At 48.5% G+C, this 17,182-nt stretch overlaps 1 protein-coding gene across 5 annotated transcripts in view; it reads right to left on the reverse strand.

Moving 5' to 3' along the window:
- Positions 1–17,182, reverse strand: part of LOC144947683 (protein strawberry notch homolog 1-like) — a 117,225-nt gene that overhangs the window by 69,632 nt on the left and 30,411 nt on the right. For all 5 annotated transcript variants that reach the window (XM_078876959.1, XM_078876958.1, XM_078876957.1 and 2 more), the window contains exon 3: positions 11,694–11,794. In XM_078876959.1, coding sequence (XP_078733085.1) covers positions 11,694–11,794 — 101 coding nt within the window. The remainder of the gene's footprint in view (positions 1–11,693; positions 11,795–17,182) is intronic.

Genomic DNA, 17,182 nt, shown 5'->3' on the forward strand with positions numbered 1-17,182 from the left:
ATGGCCTCGGATGTTTTTAAATTGGCAGCAATAACGAGGCCGAATGTAACAACGCCATCAGCGGTGCGGACGAGCACGTGACGTCGCGAAGTCACGTGACGCACGACGGTGTCATGACGGGCGTGCGTGCATCACGTCATCTCAACATAAAATCGCACTGGCCGAGCAGTCTTACCCCAACGAGCGCTATTTTACATTTTTTTTGTTCATGGTCAGGATTTTGGATAACCAATGTGCCTGGAATTTCCCTAGGGTAAGTCTCCACTAGCAACACAATTTTACACATAGCATACATTCCTTTTACATGGGACCATGTGTAGGATTGTTATCGTGATCACCACCTCCTCCGCCCCTACAGACAGACGCAGACAGCCGGACAGAGGTCATGAATTAACGCTCTCGACCCGGTCTGGAAAACATTTTAAAAAACGGGGATTTCTGCTACCAACACTGAGATGCATGCCATTGCCTTATCTTCCGTATCTTGTGCCCAACATCAGAGCCACTCTCGTCCTGTTGCCTTTTAAATATCGACCTGTGGTCGCACGTAATCTTTATGAAGTGGTATCCAGGTGGTTTAGGCTGCTCATGATGGCAATATCATAGGCAATGGTACAGAAACAGTGTGGTCCCGGCTTTCCATCTGGGTTTTAGCCGCGTGTAGATAAAACTCAACTAAAAACTCAACTATTGTTATGTGACCAGGTAAGGCCGACTGAACTATATAGCTCTTTTTCAGAAGTGACCTGGCCACAAATGATAGCTCTACAAAATGACGTCATCACGTGGAAAATTATAGCAGCCAAATATTCCAAATGCATGTGTCTAAATGTGGAGGGAAATACCAGAAGACCCGGGGAAAAATCGACACGACCACAGGGAGAACGTGCAAACTCCACACACACAGGCGTCAGGGTCGCGATTGGGATTGAACCCACGCGCTCCTGCATACCATGCGAGGGAGTTAACATCTCCTAGCCACCGTGGCGCCCAATAAAGCAGCTTCAAGTGTAATGAGATCACAGTCTGGTTACCGAAGACCGCACAATATCCTCATTACGTCGCCGTAAAAAATCTTCTTGAAATACCTCCGACGTGGGAGGCGAAAAGTCGCGGTGGCGCGAGGAGCGGCGCTTGCCACGCCTGTGCAGAGCGAGCAGCTTTTAAGAGCATTTCTCAAACATTGAGCCGTGGAAACCGACTTCAATATACGTAACAATGCATTAGTCTGACAGAGTCTGGCGCTGTATCGTACGTATTGTGTATATACGATGATTGGCACGCAGAAAGCCAAACTTTACGGAGCATAAAGGAGGACTGTCACGTGTCAGTTGAGATAGGCTAATTTAAATAACACTGACTGAAATGCCATATATTATTATCAGGCCTCCTTCCAAAATGTATTATTTCATTTAACAATAACACGCATACGAGTATAATTTACCCATCCCATCGGCCATTCGTCCTTCCGAGGGTAAAACTTTTCCGCAGCACTGGTTTTAACCGCAAGCAAACTGTGGACCATTTAGACATTTGGCATCTCATCAACATTAGATTTAGACTTGCCAAAAACTCAATGCTGACGAACCGTCTGATGGGTCCCAAATATGATGAAAAACTACCGTATTCAGCCCTGCAGTAACGCATTTCATGGCCGTTACTTAACGCAACGCCACAGAATTGTATCAAAATTGGGACATAAAATCTAATCTCATTCACAGGGCGCTAAGGCAACACTTTAAGCAAACAGGACTTCAAACACTTGTCGCTAACACTATTGCACAGGCAATAAACAAATGGATTTTACAACTCACAACCATATGCAATGCATGTACAAAAAAGCCTTATTCGAACCAACTCTGAAGAACTGCACGTGTGTGGTTCTTCTGTCATTTCGAGCACGGACTCAAGAGTTGAGATCATATGGCCAATCCCTACAGGCAGCGATGAGACAAAGGAGCGACCAAGCATCAGATTCGTCCTCATTTAGAACTCATCAGTACAGTACAGTCGACAATGTGAGCTGCTGGCATGTACCTCTGGGAGCCGCATATGTGGATAGGGCTGTAACCTTTACGCAATGGGGACCCCCCCCCCCCCCATTAGCACTTGCCTCAAGGCAACGATCATTCAAATCTGTGTACGACGAGAAAACGCAGCATGAGGCCGAGGACTTGTACACGCAATGCACGTCTCCGTGTGCTATGAAATCTATACGTGTTTTCACGCCAGCAACATGCGATGTGGTTTCTCGTCATTTACAGACCTCATTTTAACACAATATGAATAAAGTCGTTTGTGATCAAGGACTACAGTCGGGTGTAACGGTTGTCAACGCACACTGGACAATGGAAATCCAGAGGTCGCCAGTCAACTCCATCTGCGGCCTGTCTGGAACGCTCTTTCTTCGGATATTAAGAAGCCACCGGAGCTATACACTTTTCAATCTAGATTGAAAACTAATTTATTTAAGCGTTGCTTTTTGTGTTTAGCTCGTTGTCCTCCCCCCACACCTCGATCAGCACGGTTGGCTACGTACGGTGCTAAATAACTTCACCATACACACGTACATCTCCCGGCGTGGCAGCCAAAACAACGGTGCAAGGTTCTGAAATCCTCCACCACACCGCCTCTGTCCACCCAACAGAATAAATGGGTCCAAGTCGGTTAGTCAACCGGCAGGTCGCATGCGGTGGGGAAAATTGTAGGTGCTCCTCCTCCTCCAAGACGTCGAGTTCTGCTGCAGGAAGTTCTTGACCCTTTCATCAGCGGTGGAACGAGCCAAGTAATTGCAGGTCTGCACCTTTATCTATTTAAGCTTTAAATGAGATTCATATAATCACTATTTACATATTCTTGGGTCTTTCGGTAAAGTTCAAAGAACACTATCCACACGACTTTACCGAACGACCCAAGAATATGAATTCCAGCAGTCACGAAAGCCTTAAGTCAAGATCACTATTTATATATAGTAAAACCAATTAAAACATCCTCGATTGCAGATTTTAGCTTAAATGCGCAGCTCCCTTTCCCCGAGTTCCGATCTCTCAGCATCGACAGTTGCAACACTGTTGCATGAACAGGTCGAGCGGCAAGCGTGGCTACTACCACTGCATCCAAAAAGTCTGTCCAGCGTGGAAGACTAGGCCACGTACCTTCTTAGAGGGGCTCCTTACATAAATCTCTCTACAGCGGAGGACCATCCCGCGCGCTGCGGTGCGAGCAAGTAATTGCAGGGCTGCACTTTTATCCTTTACCGCAGACAGACGCTACCGGGGCTGCAGAGCCAGAGGGACTGTTTAACCGCAGTGTGCACACAGCCGTGCGCTGTAAGAGTACCGTACTTTCAGGATACACAACGCACTGCACCCCCACACCGCATCGCTCGCGTCGCACACGCACCCCCACAAATGATCGTTGTTGATGATCAGACTCGCTCGTTAGAATGGGCACGAAATTATGTAAAAAGCTGCTGCACAGTCGACAGCAGACCTCCAAGGCCTGGTCTTAACAATCTCACCACCAACTGGGTTTCAGTCGGTTTTGTCTCCGTGCCCTGGGGTGTCACACCAATGCCCGTCTCGGGAAAGCTGCCCTCCTCCTCCATCCTGCACACGTGTCCCACCCATGGCAACCTCCGCTTCCTGTTTACAGGCTGGTAACCCTATCTATCCTGCCATGAAATTCCAAGCGTCCTACAATCGCACCTGCTGCATTCAGAGGCCAGAAAAAGCATTTAGCAGTTTTTTTATTTTTTTATTTAAAGCTTTCGTGACTGCAGGGATTCATATTCTTGGTTCTTTCGGTAAAGTCACGTAGAAGGGAAATAATAAAATAATAAAATTTTAAGTTTCGTTATTATGAAAGTTCTGTTCTCTCACCCTACCTATAAAGTCGACCCCCTGGCACATGTTATTAAGTTAACTACTTCGATGATTCTTTATAAATCTTCTTCTTTTGTACGGCTGCTGATGTCGATGCAAAGCAACAACCACAATTTCACATTCAGGGTGGTCAAGCCAAACAACCACGTCAGGAGCAGTAGTGGAGTGTGTCGCTGTGACAATGTCTCCTTCGTATTTGTGGATCGGGGCATCGCGCCATTACATGTTGTATGGTCTGGATGATCACAGTCGCACAGTGAGAGTTTTTAATTTTCCATTTGTGCATCAGGAATCCGCGACTACTGCCATGGTTTGTGCAGATGCGATGCAGGGTGGACCATGATCTTCGCGGAAGATCAAACGCAGGGACCTTCTGCGTTGGGTGCTTCACAAGGAGTTTGTTTGCGAGTTCTTTTCAACTCCGTGCAGCTCTCCAGGCTTCATCGGGGTTGAATTCGCATGAAGATTAAGCGCATGGGTTCAAAAGGGCTTGCGTGGCCTTCAAGCGATAACGATGGATGTTACCGAGGTTCTGCTTAGGGTACCTTTCCTGTCATCATTTTAATCGGGCCACATATTTGTCGCCTGAGAGTACGTCCACCGTGGAGGTGGAGCGATGCGGTCCCAAGGAGTGTGGGCCGTGTGAAAGAGACGGCCTGGCAAGACGTTCATGCGGCAGTGGACTGACGACGATGCGGATGAGGACGATACCATTGTCATGTCATCATATCGTTTGAGCGAATCGCGTTCGATTCTGACACCGCGCGCGTTTGATGGATCAATCCCGACCGTAAAAATTTATTTCAATCGATTTACGCCCAGTTCGAGGGATGAAGCAAAACACTCTTCGCGGCGGGTCTTCATCTAACAGTGGATCGCTTGCGGTTGTCGACAATATTAAGAAGCCACCGGAGCTATGCACTTTTAAATCTAGATTGAAAACGAATTTCTTTAGAATTGCTTTGCCTTTAGCTTCTTGTCCTCCCCCCCCCCCCACACCTCCGATTAGCACGGTTGGCTACGTACGGTGCGAAAGAACTTCAACACACATGCGTACATCTCCCGGCGTGGCAGCCGAAATAACGGTACATGCGCAGGGTTATTGACGAGTGTTCAGTTTTTTTTGTTAATTGCTCTCATGCACCACTGCCAACGCAGCGTCACCAAAATCACTTGTTCAAAATGTTGTATTACAGCGCAGGACTAAGACACACAATTATATTAACGTACAGCCCTTTGTCAATCCACTGCTGGATGAAAGGCCCACCCTAGGCCGCGTTGATCGTGGAGGTTTTGTTGGGCCCAGACTCCGCCACCGCTCGCCGTCAGTGCGGGTCGGTGAAGTGGGCAGGCGATCACTTCCACCATCACTCGCCGCGCACGCCAGCCGTGGCCGTCAATTGAACTCTGGGTCGCTGGGTTTGGCGTACAGCGAGAGTTGGACCAACTTCATTCGACGCTTCACCTCAATGGCGCAGCAGTGTAACAGTACGTACGCATGCTGAATTTCTTTCGCGACGTACGTAGCCAACTGTGCTAATCAGAGGATTTTAACATTACAGAAAAAAATATGTATTCTTAAAAGCCTTCGCACACATCTCCCACCAACCTCAATGACCGCATTCAAGCTTTTAACACCCCCCCTCTCTCTCGCCCTCCCTCCGGAAGAGACGGAAGCGTCACTCACTTTCAGAGTCGTCACAAATGGGCAGTTTGGGAAGGGAGAGAAAGAAAGAAAAAAAAGTCAGGAGTGAGTGTCAGAAATCAGTGGGGTGTCTGTAAACGGATAGCGCCAAGCACGCAAGAATGGAACACCGAGACACTGAAAGTCGCTTTTCTTCACGAGGTTTCTCGCTGCATTTTGCAACGTTTGGCCAATTCCCGTCCGGCAGTATTGTGAACACGGGATGAGAGCAGAATATGTACGTACGTAGAATTTCTGTCGCACCGTATGTATCCAACCGTGCTAAATCGGAGGTGTAGAATAATACCCAGAGGGGGGGGAAGAAAAGAAAAACGATACAACTGAGAGAGAGGGTGACACTCGACAACGACACAGACACACCAAGTCAAAACCCCACTTGAAGAACGCCGTGCAGTCCGCTGCTACACGTTAAACAAAACTCCACCTTGCCTACAAGTGTGTACGAATGTTGAACTTCTTTTGCACAGTACATAGCCAACCGTGCCAATCAGAGGTGCGGGGCGGTGCGACAACAGACTAAACGCAAACAGCTGTTCTAAAAAAATTAGCTTTCAATCCAGATCTCAGCCATTAACTTGCCTTTGATTTAATCAACACTAAAAGATGCAGCAGAGCTACTAACAATCCACTTGGTCAGAGCCGAGTAAATCCGTGAAGTTTTAAACGAGGAGAGCGGTTCAGAGACTCGCGAGCGCACTTACCTGCATGAGGAAGTAGCCGAGGACAGCAATGAGTTTGCGGGGCCAAATTAAACTCCCCGCCCCCCCCCCTCCACCACCACCCGCATCGCAGAGTCCGACGACGACGAACGACGTCAGCGCAAAAGTGGAAATGAAAGCAAAGTTTTCACGCCAAGGGGGAAACCTGCACATGCAAATAAGCGTCGCAAGACAGGAGATACAACTCTCTCGGCGGGGGCAAAAGGGGAGCGGGCGTCACCACCACCATGCGAATTTAGGCCGAAATCCGCGATGAAACAGACGTTCCGACAGATCTTGGCATTATGTGCGTTTGTTCTACGTAGACTGGATTGTGGGGGAGCGGCAGCGAAGTGGCAAGCGGACTGCGCCGCAAACCCGGCGACCCCGAGTTCGATTCACGCTCACTGGGAATACTTGAACAGCTCCTAAAACCTCCCCTCGACTTACTCAGCTTTAAATAAGTACCGAGATCGGTCTTTACCATCAGCACTGGGGAGACAATGGCAGCTTGGAACGTGGTGTTGGCCACCCACCTCCTCGTGTGCCGTGTTGGCCTTCATCGGTGCTCGCAAGCAGCACTTGCACCAATAGACTGTGAAGGCGATATATAGGAGGGTATCTTTGTCTTTGCCTATGTACATATACGGAAGTGGTGAGCGATATCATAACTGGTCCTGGGACTCCTCGAGGCCAACTTAGCTCTAAATGACTAACCTGGTCCAGTGGGTAAACGTCAGCACGGGGGAGACAAAGGCGGCCGGGCATTGTGTTAACAAACCCACGCCGTCGTGTAAATGTGCGAACCTAAATTGGTACTCGCGAACAGCACTTGCCCAAGCAGTCTGTGTAGGCTACACAGGGGTCTTTGTTTTTGCATGTGTGCACACTGGTGTGTTGGCATGTGAAGAATGTTCGCATATGTGTGGATGTTTATCGTCTGTGCGGCTTGTGTTTCGAGGTGCTAAGTGTGTGTTTGTGTTGTGTGTACGTCTGTATGTGTACACTGTGTTGGGAGGCCTTCATTCAGCAGTGGATATACAACCGGGCAATTAAATAATCATGGAAGTATGGTGGTGTTTGTGTCCGTGCATGCGTAGACATGTAAATGTGTGTACGCTGGTTTTGCGCGAGTGCGTGCGTGCACTGCGTTACGAATCCGGCAACACGAGTTCGATTCGCGTTCGCGACCATTAACAGTGGCGATTATTTTAACCACCCCTGGACCTCCCCTAGGTCGACTCAGCCTTAAATGACTACCTGATACAGTGTGTAAACATCAGCACTGGGGAGCCAAAGGCGGCCGGGCTTGATGCTGGCCAGCCACCCCCTCCAATGCAGTGCCGCCCTTCATGAGGTGCTCACAACGAGCCCTTGCCCCAACACGATGTTTCAAGGCTCCATGGGGGGAGCTGTCTTTGTGTCAGAATGTGTGGCGTGACTGGGTGTGGTGGTGGCCACACCACGCCCTCACCTGTGGTTCCGGCTTTAGTTGAGCTCACGAGAGCTCAACACATTTCATCATCGTCGTTGTAACTTTTGGACCCCGTGCCCCTACTGGACTTCGTGTGAAAAAGAGCTTCATAGAGCATCGGATTCCTTCTGAAGTCTAAATAAAGACACTTTGATTCTGTCATCTAAGCACTGTATTCATCACATTTGTACTTTCAGTATTCATATTCATTCGTGTGTAAGTTTGTCAGTCGTGGCACCTGGGTCTGCCCCGTGACCTCCTGCCAGCGGGCGTTCGACACAACACGTGGCCTCAAGGTGCACATAGCCTGGCACAAGCGTCGTGGTGACGTCACCGCCACTTAGTGCCGAATGGCGGTTGTTGTTGTTTGATTACGTTTGCAAAGGTTAAGAGTTTGTAACCTGTCGCGAACTCTGCCCACTCTCCATTGGCTTATGCATCGAACTCCACAGAAAGAACATTACTTGATGCACCGTTGATGTAGGCTGTGTTATTATTCGTATTTAACGTGAGATTGGGAGTACAGTACCGTCGAGTTTCAGCATCACCTTGCGATATTGGTGATAAACAAATTGGTGTCCGAGCAATAATTTACTTTGAAAAAAATATGAAAATTACGTTTTTCAGATGTTTCTATTTGTAAGCATAGACTCAATTATAATTGTGCTAAAATTCCTGATTCTCGAACAAAGTCAGATTTACGTCGGTCACTAAATAAAGATCATCTACGTGTACTCTATGGAATGCGTTACTGTGTCTATATAACATGCATGACTACACGTACATACGTGTATGCGTGGGGATGCATATTATTTACGCATATTTGGATGCGTGTGTGCGTGACTGCGCACATATGTTCGCGTTCTTCGTTTGGATGCGTGTTTGTGCACGATCTACGTTTGGACGTATTAGCATGCATTTATCTTCACCGTCGCCACGTTGCTCTATCCACTGCTGGATGAGGGCCTTCACATCTGATGTTGGTCCCGTCATGCCACAATCCATCACTCTAAGTTCACGGTGGGCATGCTCCTGGCGACGACCCCTCCAAAGGCTGCCAATGTCACCGGTCCCGCCCATCGGTTACCATCCCTTCTAGCGACATAGAGTCCTTCCCAACGGTCAAAATAACATGTACAATCTGTCACGTTTTCTCCCTCCTGTCCACCGTGCGCACCTCTGATCCACGTAACGGCGGGTAATGCGAACGAACTGAAAATTCTCAAAGAGGCGCAGCGATGTTGCTTTTCGTTATCAATTTGACCGTTTCCAATGACAACGCGTTCAATTCGGAGGCCGACTAACCATGACACCAAGCTGGGTCTCAGAGGCCGGCTTCAGGGGCAAGTGCCATCAGACCTTGCCGTGAACCTCCGCTAGGTCTACTCGGCCTTGAGTGAGTACCTGGTGAGCATCGGCGCCACGGTGCTGCCGACACCACATCATGTGCCGTGCCGGTCTTCACAGGTGTCATTCGCACACAGCACTTGCCCCATTGAGCCTCAAAGGACTTGGGGCATCTTTGCCTTTATTACACCTGGTAGCAGATTTGTGTCTAAACCCTGGAAAGCAGTGACCAGGCCTTACTCACACGCCCTAAACCCCACCGCTCCTCCCACCATCCGTAATCGTGGAAAGAATTTACAGGGCCATTGCGTTACAGTTTTGCGGTCGCGCTGCGGAGCTCTTCAAAGTGTTCGGGGGGGCCGTGCCGTTTATGATTCGGCATTACATGCGATGTTTCGCTCCACATACTGGGAACTTCTTCAGCGAAGTGAATGTCACACCTGGAGGAGGAGGAGGTGGTGGGCATCGGGTATGCAGCTCCCAGCAGGTGGAATGAAACGTCAGACATCGTGGCGAACAACACGGGATAACGGCAGCTCCGAAAAAGCACGTGGCGAGCCCGAATGCCAATTGTAACCAATGACATTTCCCAACACTCTCCAGAAGCTCCGGTTGTTCACGTGTGACTTCTGTGTGGCCACCCCCCCCCCCTTCTCTCCGCCCACTGTGAAAACAAACGCCGCTCCTCCGTCCAGCAGCGTCAAGGCCTTTTTTTCCTCTCCTCTTCCTCCCGATCCTCATCCCTCCTGACCCTTTGTTCCCATCTCTCTTTTTTTTCCATCTATCCCCTTATTTCCGATCCTTTCTTCTCATCCCATACCCTTCGCCTCTCCCTACGCACCTCAGATTAGCACGGTTGGCTACATACGGAGCGGAAGTTCAACGTATAATATACGTATACAGCACGTGACCACATTCGTCTACATAAATTAGAATGTGCAGAGGGACAATGTTCATAGGGATATCCTATCGTACATTCATGAAAACTACACTTACTTAAGCAAATCTTAATAGGGGTTAACGTTCGTACAATGCCCACGATTCGTTATAACGCCGTCAAACTCGTCGGAACGGCGCGTGATTGATTCAAGGGCAGCGCGATTTATTTTAACCCGCGGAGCAATTTATTCAATAGGCGGCAGGGTTGGCTCAAAGAGAAAATGTGCTAAATTATTCGAATGAAAGGCACATTTTTAACATTAAGTGAACCGTTTGTGAATGATCGAGCATGCGGTTTGAATGAACTGCCCAGTTTCCCAATGGAATTTCTGCTGTATATTTTTTGATGGAAAGGGAAAAAAAATACAATTGGGATAACCCTCCATGGCTGTGTCGGTGGCAGATGCGCAGAGGGAAGGGGTGGACGATGAATGGGGCCAACTGCCCCCCACTTGAGACCCCGGAAATTTGTATTTTATTAATATTTACCAGGGAAAGTACATTGAGTGTTTGGTTCATTATTTTGTATTATTATTCATGTAGGGCCCTATTTGGCAGGCTTGACATATCGGGACCACCACCCTCGCCCCTTGGGGACCGTCTCGAGCCGCCTCTTGGTACGTCGTTCAACGGGGGAGGGGGGATCATATCAGGTGGCGAATGCTTGGGGAGGAGGCCTTCATCCAGCAGTGGGATTGGTGAAGATGATGATGATAAAAACTATACAACTGTAGGGCTGTTACGGAGGGGCTGTATGTGTAGGGCTGTATGCATAGGATCACACGGGAAACAAGCACAGTGGGTGGGGCTCCGTGAGTGCACGGGGAGGTGCCCGCAACGACGTCCGCAACGGGCAGCCTGGGGGGTTGCCCGGAGTTGTGATCCTCCGGGGGGTATAAATGAGGATGAGCCGGAGAGCTCGGGGCTCAGTATTAGCTAAGGAGGGAAGACCGAAGATCGTCTAGCTAGAGCCCTGGACTCCCCTGGGACGCCGCCCTTGTCAGGGCCGCGCAGGACCGAGCCAGCGGCGTGGTCCCGTGAACCAGAGATAGTACTCTGGGACTCCGGGTACCGTAGCCCGACTGACCAGTGTCGGGCCAGGAAGCCTCCCCTCGCCCGTTAGTGGAGGACTAGGAGGTAGGTCAGGGGTAGCTAGCAGAGTATCCCCAGCTATCCGGGTGAGGGGGCCGATACCCCCTCTAGTATTGTATGTCTACAGTTGTGACTACTTGTACGGAATAAATACGTGTGCCTCACCAACGGTGTCCAAGAGTCATCAACGGTACTTCACAACTATAAACCATTTTTATTTTACCAGGTTAAGGCCCACTGAGCTCTATATTTATTTTTAAAAAGCGACTTGGCTGTCAAAAATGACAGCTTAATGAAGTGGCTTCTCACGTGGACATTCATCGTGGCCAAATACTCTAAATGCATGTTGATTCTAAATGTAGAGGGAAAACCCGAAAGAGCCCGAGAAAAATCCACACGACCATGGGGAGAGACACGCAAACTCTAAATATACAGGCGTCAGGGTCGGGATCGAACGCACAAACTCCTGTATACTAGAAGAAGTAGTTAACATCTCGCCACCACGGTGCCCCACTATAGAAAGGCACGAGAAGACGTTGTGGCGGCTGCATTACCTGTTGATGGCGAATGGCGGCAGCATGCCTGGTGAAAGGCCCTGCGAGTCTTGGCAGACGGGGTAGGCGGCTGCTTCCTCAGTCTGCTGTATCCACACGATCTGTGACAGCACAGGCGGCAGAGGCAGCAGCAAGAAGGCACGAACCGTGGTGAGCTCAGATCACACTTGGTACAAAAGTAGATGTGCGTGTGGGGAGTGGGAGCGGTAGTGCAACAGTTGCCACGCCACGAACCCGGCGACCCAAGTTCGATTTCCGCTCACGGCCAACACCAATGAAAGTTATCTGAACCGGTCCTGGGCCTCCCCCTAGATCGACTCAACATGAAATTAGTGCCTAGTGCGATGTGTAAATACGGCCACTGGAGAGACAAAGGCAACCGGACGTGGTGCTGGCAACCCACCCCGCCGGTCTTCATAGGTGCTCGCTAAAAGCACTTGCCCCTAGAGTTTGTTGAAGGCTATACGGGGGATCTTTGTCTTTGTGGGCGAGCACAACACCATCTGTGTGAATATAAACTTTGGGCAAGTCAAACAAAGCTCTGATGCCCCCCTGATCATCCAGAAAAATGGGCAGTGCTCATCTCCACTGGCAACCATGGGTCAGCAGAGGACACGACATGCCCGCGATGGTGGGAGCCAGCCTGCTCATAAGGCTTTCCACCAATAAACTCCCCAAAAAATACATTTAATGACCACGGAGGGACCATGGGGCCGAAGTTGAGCTATGCTCGTAAAGAAGAAATTTTGCCTTAAAAAATGAATTGAGCGATGGTGCAGCGCTTGTGTCAGTTCACAGCCCTGAGCCAGGGAAGGAAACTCCACATTCCCAAGTTAGGAGGGCAGTTCTATATGTTTAGGACCACCACTGTTGCCATTCCACAAGCAGTATAGGTTTTTATTAATGGTGGTGTGGGACACACACCAAGCAAGAACTGAACTCGCCGAGGAGCTGTGCTGCGTTGGATTCCGGTTGCCGAATAAATACATTGTAAGGCCGCACTCATTACACATGCAAAGTGCTTGCCGCAAATGAGCCATAATAATACTTTGCTGATCTCGTGAAGGAGCATAAATCATCATCACGCAAACCCCGGTCAGCCTCGCAGCAGCGGCTTTTGGCTAATTATCGAATCGCGCGCTTTCAGATGCGCTCCTGCAGCCATCTGAAAGGCTCTTTCTTCTATATTCTTGGTTCTTTCGGTAAAGTCACGTAGAAGGGAAATAAAATAATACAAATAAAACATAATTCTGATATTAAGAAGCCACTTCTGGAGCAAGGCACTATTAAATCTAATTGAAAACTCATTTATTGAGAATTGCTTTGTGTGTTTAGTTTGTTGTCCTTCCCTCGCATCCCCAATTATCATGGTAGGCTATGTAGGGTGCGAAACAAGTTCAAATATACGACATACATAATGGCTTTGTTACTGCTTTTGAACCTTTGTTATAGAGATAAAGCACTCTAAAAATGAAAAATAAGATAGGGTGAATTGCAACGTTCACACGAACTGGTGGGCGGTCGAACCGAACAGTGGCTAGAAGATGTTAGCTCTGTCGCCCGGTATGCAGGAGGTCATGGGTTTGATCCTGCCCCGGACGCTTGCTGTACATTTGGAGTTCGGCATGTCTCTATCTCCCCGTGGTCGCTTGGGTATTTTTCCTCCGGGTCCGCCGGTTTTTCCTTCCACATTTAGAAACGTGCGTTTGAAACATTTGGCTGCTATTCTCGATTAAAAACGAATTTCTTTAGAACTGCTTTTTTGTGTTCAGTTTGTGGTCCTTTCACGCACCCCCGATTGGCATGGTTGGCTACGTAAAGTGGAAAAGTAGTTCAACATACACACAATGCAGGACCCTCCTGAAAAACCGTGCCAAGACTCAATGAAGCTGTACTGTGTACAAGAGATGGACAACGCTCGGTCCTCTCGGTTGAACAAATCGTATTGAGATCACATTTTAAGAAATCGCCCTTCTCTAGCAGAGAGAAAAATGACATAGGAGTATTATTCGCCAGTGTATATTATATTCATAAGCACACCAAAAATGTTCTAAACATTCAAACATGTGAATAAATGAAAGTAAATATTAAATTGAAAAACAAACATCAATTCTTGTCAACTGTACACAAATGGTTGTCAGGCCTTGTTTTTTTTACTGTTTTTTTTCTGTAATTTATCAATTTTACTTCCCATGAGGATTTCACTCAAATCATCTGTAACGCTCAAATTTGACATTCACTCTCGGGAAGGATTCTGAAGCTCGGGAAACCACAGACCGAGTGGGAAGGGCCGCCAGAACTGTCAGTGACAAATACCCACGCTCTGGGGTCCTATATTTGAATGACTGGCAAACGAATATTTCGGATGTTTAGCCAACGTGGCTGTCCGTGTCACATAATGGCACGAAGGAAGAGGCATGCAAAACTGTCACGGTGCTCAACGGAGCATCGACAGTGTTAGAGAGAGACCCCGGAAGATGGGCGTCACGGGACCACTCCAAAGTCACTTCACGAGCATCTTATTCACACGCAGCACATTTGGAGCGATTGCTGCGCGTGGACTTTCACCTCGTGAGCCTTTATCGGGGAGGGCTTCCTTCCAGTTTCTCACAGTAAGGGTGAGATGTTGCTTAGTGTAATCACAATTAACCCTTTCCCATTCCAATGACGTACAAAGTGTTCGTCATCCGAACGAAATCGAAAGTAAAAGGCCACGCGGGAGGGCGTCTGGCGTAGAATGCGGTCGTGTCGCTACAGTTCTCAGAGGTGAGCACGTCTTTAAAAACAACGGCGCTATGCCTATCTGAATAACATTAACGCTGAACCACTTGCGCGTTCCGAGATTCAGCGGTGAACGGGACATCCACCCAGCAACTTGCAAACGTCTCGGAACGGGAAAGGTTTATGTAATTAGCAGGTCATCTTTGAGAATTGGGATGTTTTGGCCAACACTAGTTACACCTTTTTTTGCTATGGGAGGAGGAAACGCATGGAGAACAGGACAGGAGCTTATAAAACTCAATGCAGAAAAGGGGTCAGAGAGACAGATATTGAACCCAGACCCTTCTTGCTGCGAGGCACGAGTGTTACCCACCATGCCACCCTGCCACCCAAACTTGTGGCAATGCTCGGGTTTTGGCGATGTTCAGCTGGAGAAAGTTAGAACCAGTCCAAGATGATGAGAGTGCGTGAAGCAAGGCTGTGGAGGAGACGAGCCAGGGAGGTTTGGTTCGTCGATTCAACGCTTACGAAAGGAGTCATACGTGCTAAATCCTCAAAGCTGAAAATATCCAAATTAAATAACAAACCCAAGTTGAAGACGATGAGGATACGTTGTGCACTCATTCATTGGTGACCAGGCGGAGACCTTCAACTCCCTACACTGGACAATCTGGTTTAAATCGCAGGTGGCCGAAACCCAGGTTTGAACCCAGGGTGTCTCAATGTTCCGGGTCAGCGCTCTCAGCGGAATTTTCACCCGAGCCTCTCCCCACGACCGGCTCATCCATACGGATAGTTGAGCGCTATCCCCCCCCACCCCCCCCTCGGACAGAGGAGTTTGCTTCAGCATCTCTGGCTCTTTCACAAAATGTAAACATCCTCAATATGGAATTGGCTAAACGAAGTCAGAACGCTGCAACGAGCTGTAATCGCCGCGCACTTGCGGAGAAAACGCACTGACAAAACAATCCGCAATTCATGCAGCGACTAAATGCAACCGTAATTCGAGATGCTGCATGGAAACGGTGAGACGTGAGTGGGGGTCTATTTCAGAGTCAGAATCTTTATTTAGACTGCAGGAGGAATCCGATGAGCATTGAAGCTCTTTGTCACAGACGTCCCAGTATGGGCACGGGGTCAGCGATAGTGTCGCTCTCGTAAATTATTATGGTCTCATAAATTAGTATTATTATAAATTACATGAGAGAAAAACAGGCACAGTCATGGGCAAAGTAACAGAGGAAGTCGTGGATGAATTTGAACAGAGGCAGGGAGTGAACAGCATGGATAACTCGGGGGAGAAGGGAGATGCAGTGTGGTGGAACAGCAGAGGAGAAAGAGCAACCTCCCACTGAATGAAGCCTCACCAGAAAGCAAGTATTTTATCATCCACAGATGGATGATGGGTGATAAATGGACCATCGTATGGTATCTGGGCTCGCAACATTGAGATCCCGAGTTAAATGCTCTACCACATAAGGACTTGGTTTGAAAAATTTGATTCAAAGCTCATTTGAGTCTTTCCCAACTAATTACCTACGAGTAATTCCCGCACCTCCGATTTGCACCGTTTGGCTGTAAAAGAAATTCGACATACATACATTAAACTAATAATTAATTTAAAGCCTTTCGTCAACCCACTGCTGAATGAAGGCTTCCACCCACCACGTTGGATTTGGGAGTTGTTTGACCATACTTCACAACGGCGGGCAGCGCCGGTTCGAGTTGTGTTGGGGGGCTCCCAGGCCTGGTTCAGACATCAGCCTTCGCCGACGTCAGCCGCGGCCGGGAATCAAACTCAGGTCACCAGGTTCCCGGCACACACCACGTTAACTGATGCCACTGTGCCAAACGTATGCACGGTGGCTTCACGTGTCCTTTTGCAGCTGCTATTTTCAGGATCAATTTTGATATCGGCCAAGGTACAAAGGTCTCATTGTTGGAGGAGTTGTGTTTAGAAATTGGCTTAGTTTAGATTAAGAAAAAAAACACAAATGCAGGCTTCCTCCTTTTGTTAACAAGCACAATAAATCATGTTCATCCAAGATATTATTTTCACGATCATTGTGTGCGCTCGATGCAGGCTGTGTGTCACCCAGTGGTCAGCTCTCGCCTACTCAGCTCAAGAGGATGTCGGCTCCGATCCAGCTGTCACGGGCCAACCAACTAAACATTTTATTTGCGCCTCAGAATATGCTAATTTTTGTTACACAAATGAACCACAATACCTTGCTGTTCTTGTCAAGGAGCATAAACCATCATGTGAACTCTGGTTATCCTCTCAGCGGCTTTTGGCTAACCATCGAACAAAGACGGACACTGCATCGCACACTTTCAGATGCGCTTCTGCGGCCGTCTGGAACGCTCTTCCTTGCGATATTAGAAAGCCACTGGAGCTATGCACTTTTAAATCATCTAGAGCTGTTTTTTATTGGTTGTCCTACGTCTGATTAGCACGGTTGGCTACGTAAGAAGTTCAACATAAATACATACAAATATATGTAGGGTGGTGGACACGATTGTGGTTGTGGGAAAGGCTAGCAAGGCCCGCCACATACGCCCGAGTGAACTCGCCAGACACTGAGGACTTCACCCGTGAACATGCTCACTGTCTCCCGAACTAAAAATTGTCCTTGCAGAGCGCAGTCTCTCTCCGTGGCTGCTCCAATCATTTGGAATCGCATCCCACGACACGTACACAGAGCAGCAACATCATCATCAATTCCACCACCATTGTTAAGAGACAGGTCAAGGCCCATCTGTTTGTT

The sequence above is a fragment of the Lampetra fluviatilis genome, chromosome 46 (genome assembly GCF_964198595.1).
Source record: "Lampetra fluviatilis chromosome 46, kcLamFluv1.1, whole genome shotgun sequence".
NCBI lineage: Eukaryota > Metazoa > Chordata > Hyperoartia > Petromyzontiformes > Petromyzontidae > Lampetra > Lampetra fluviatilis.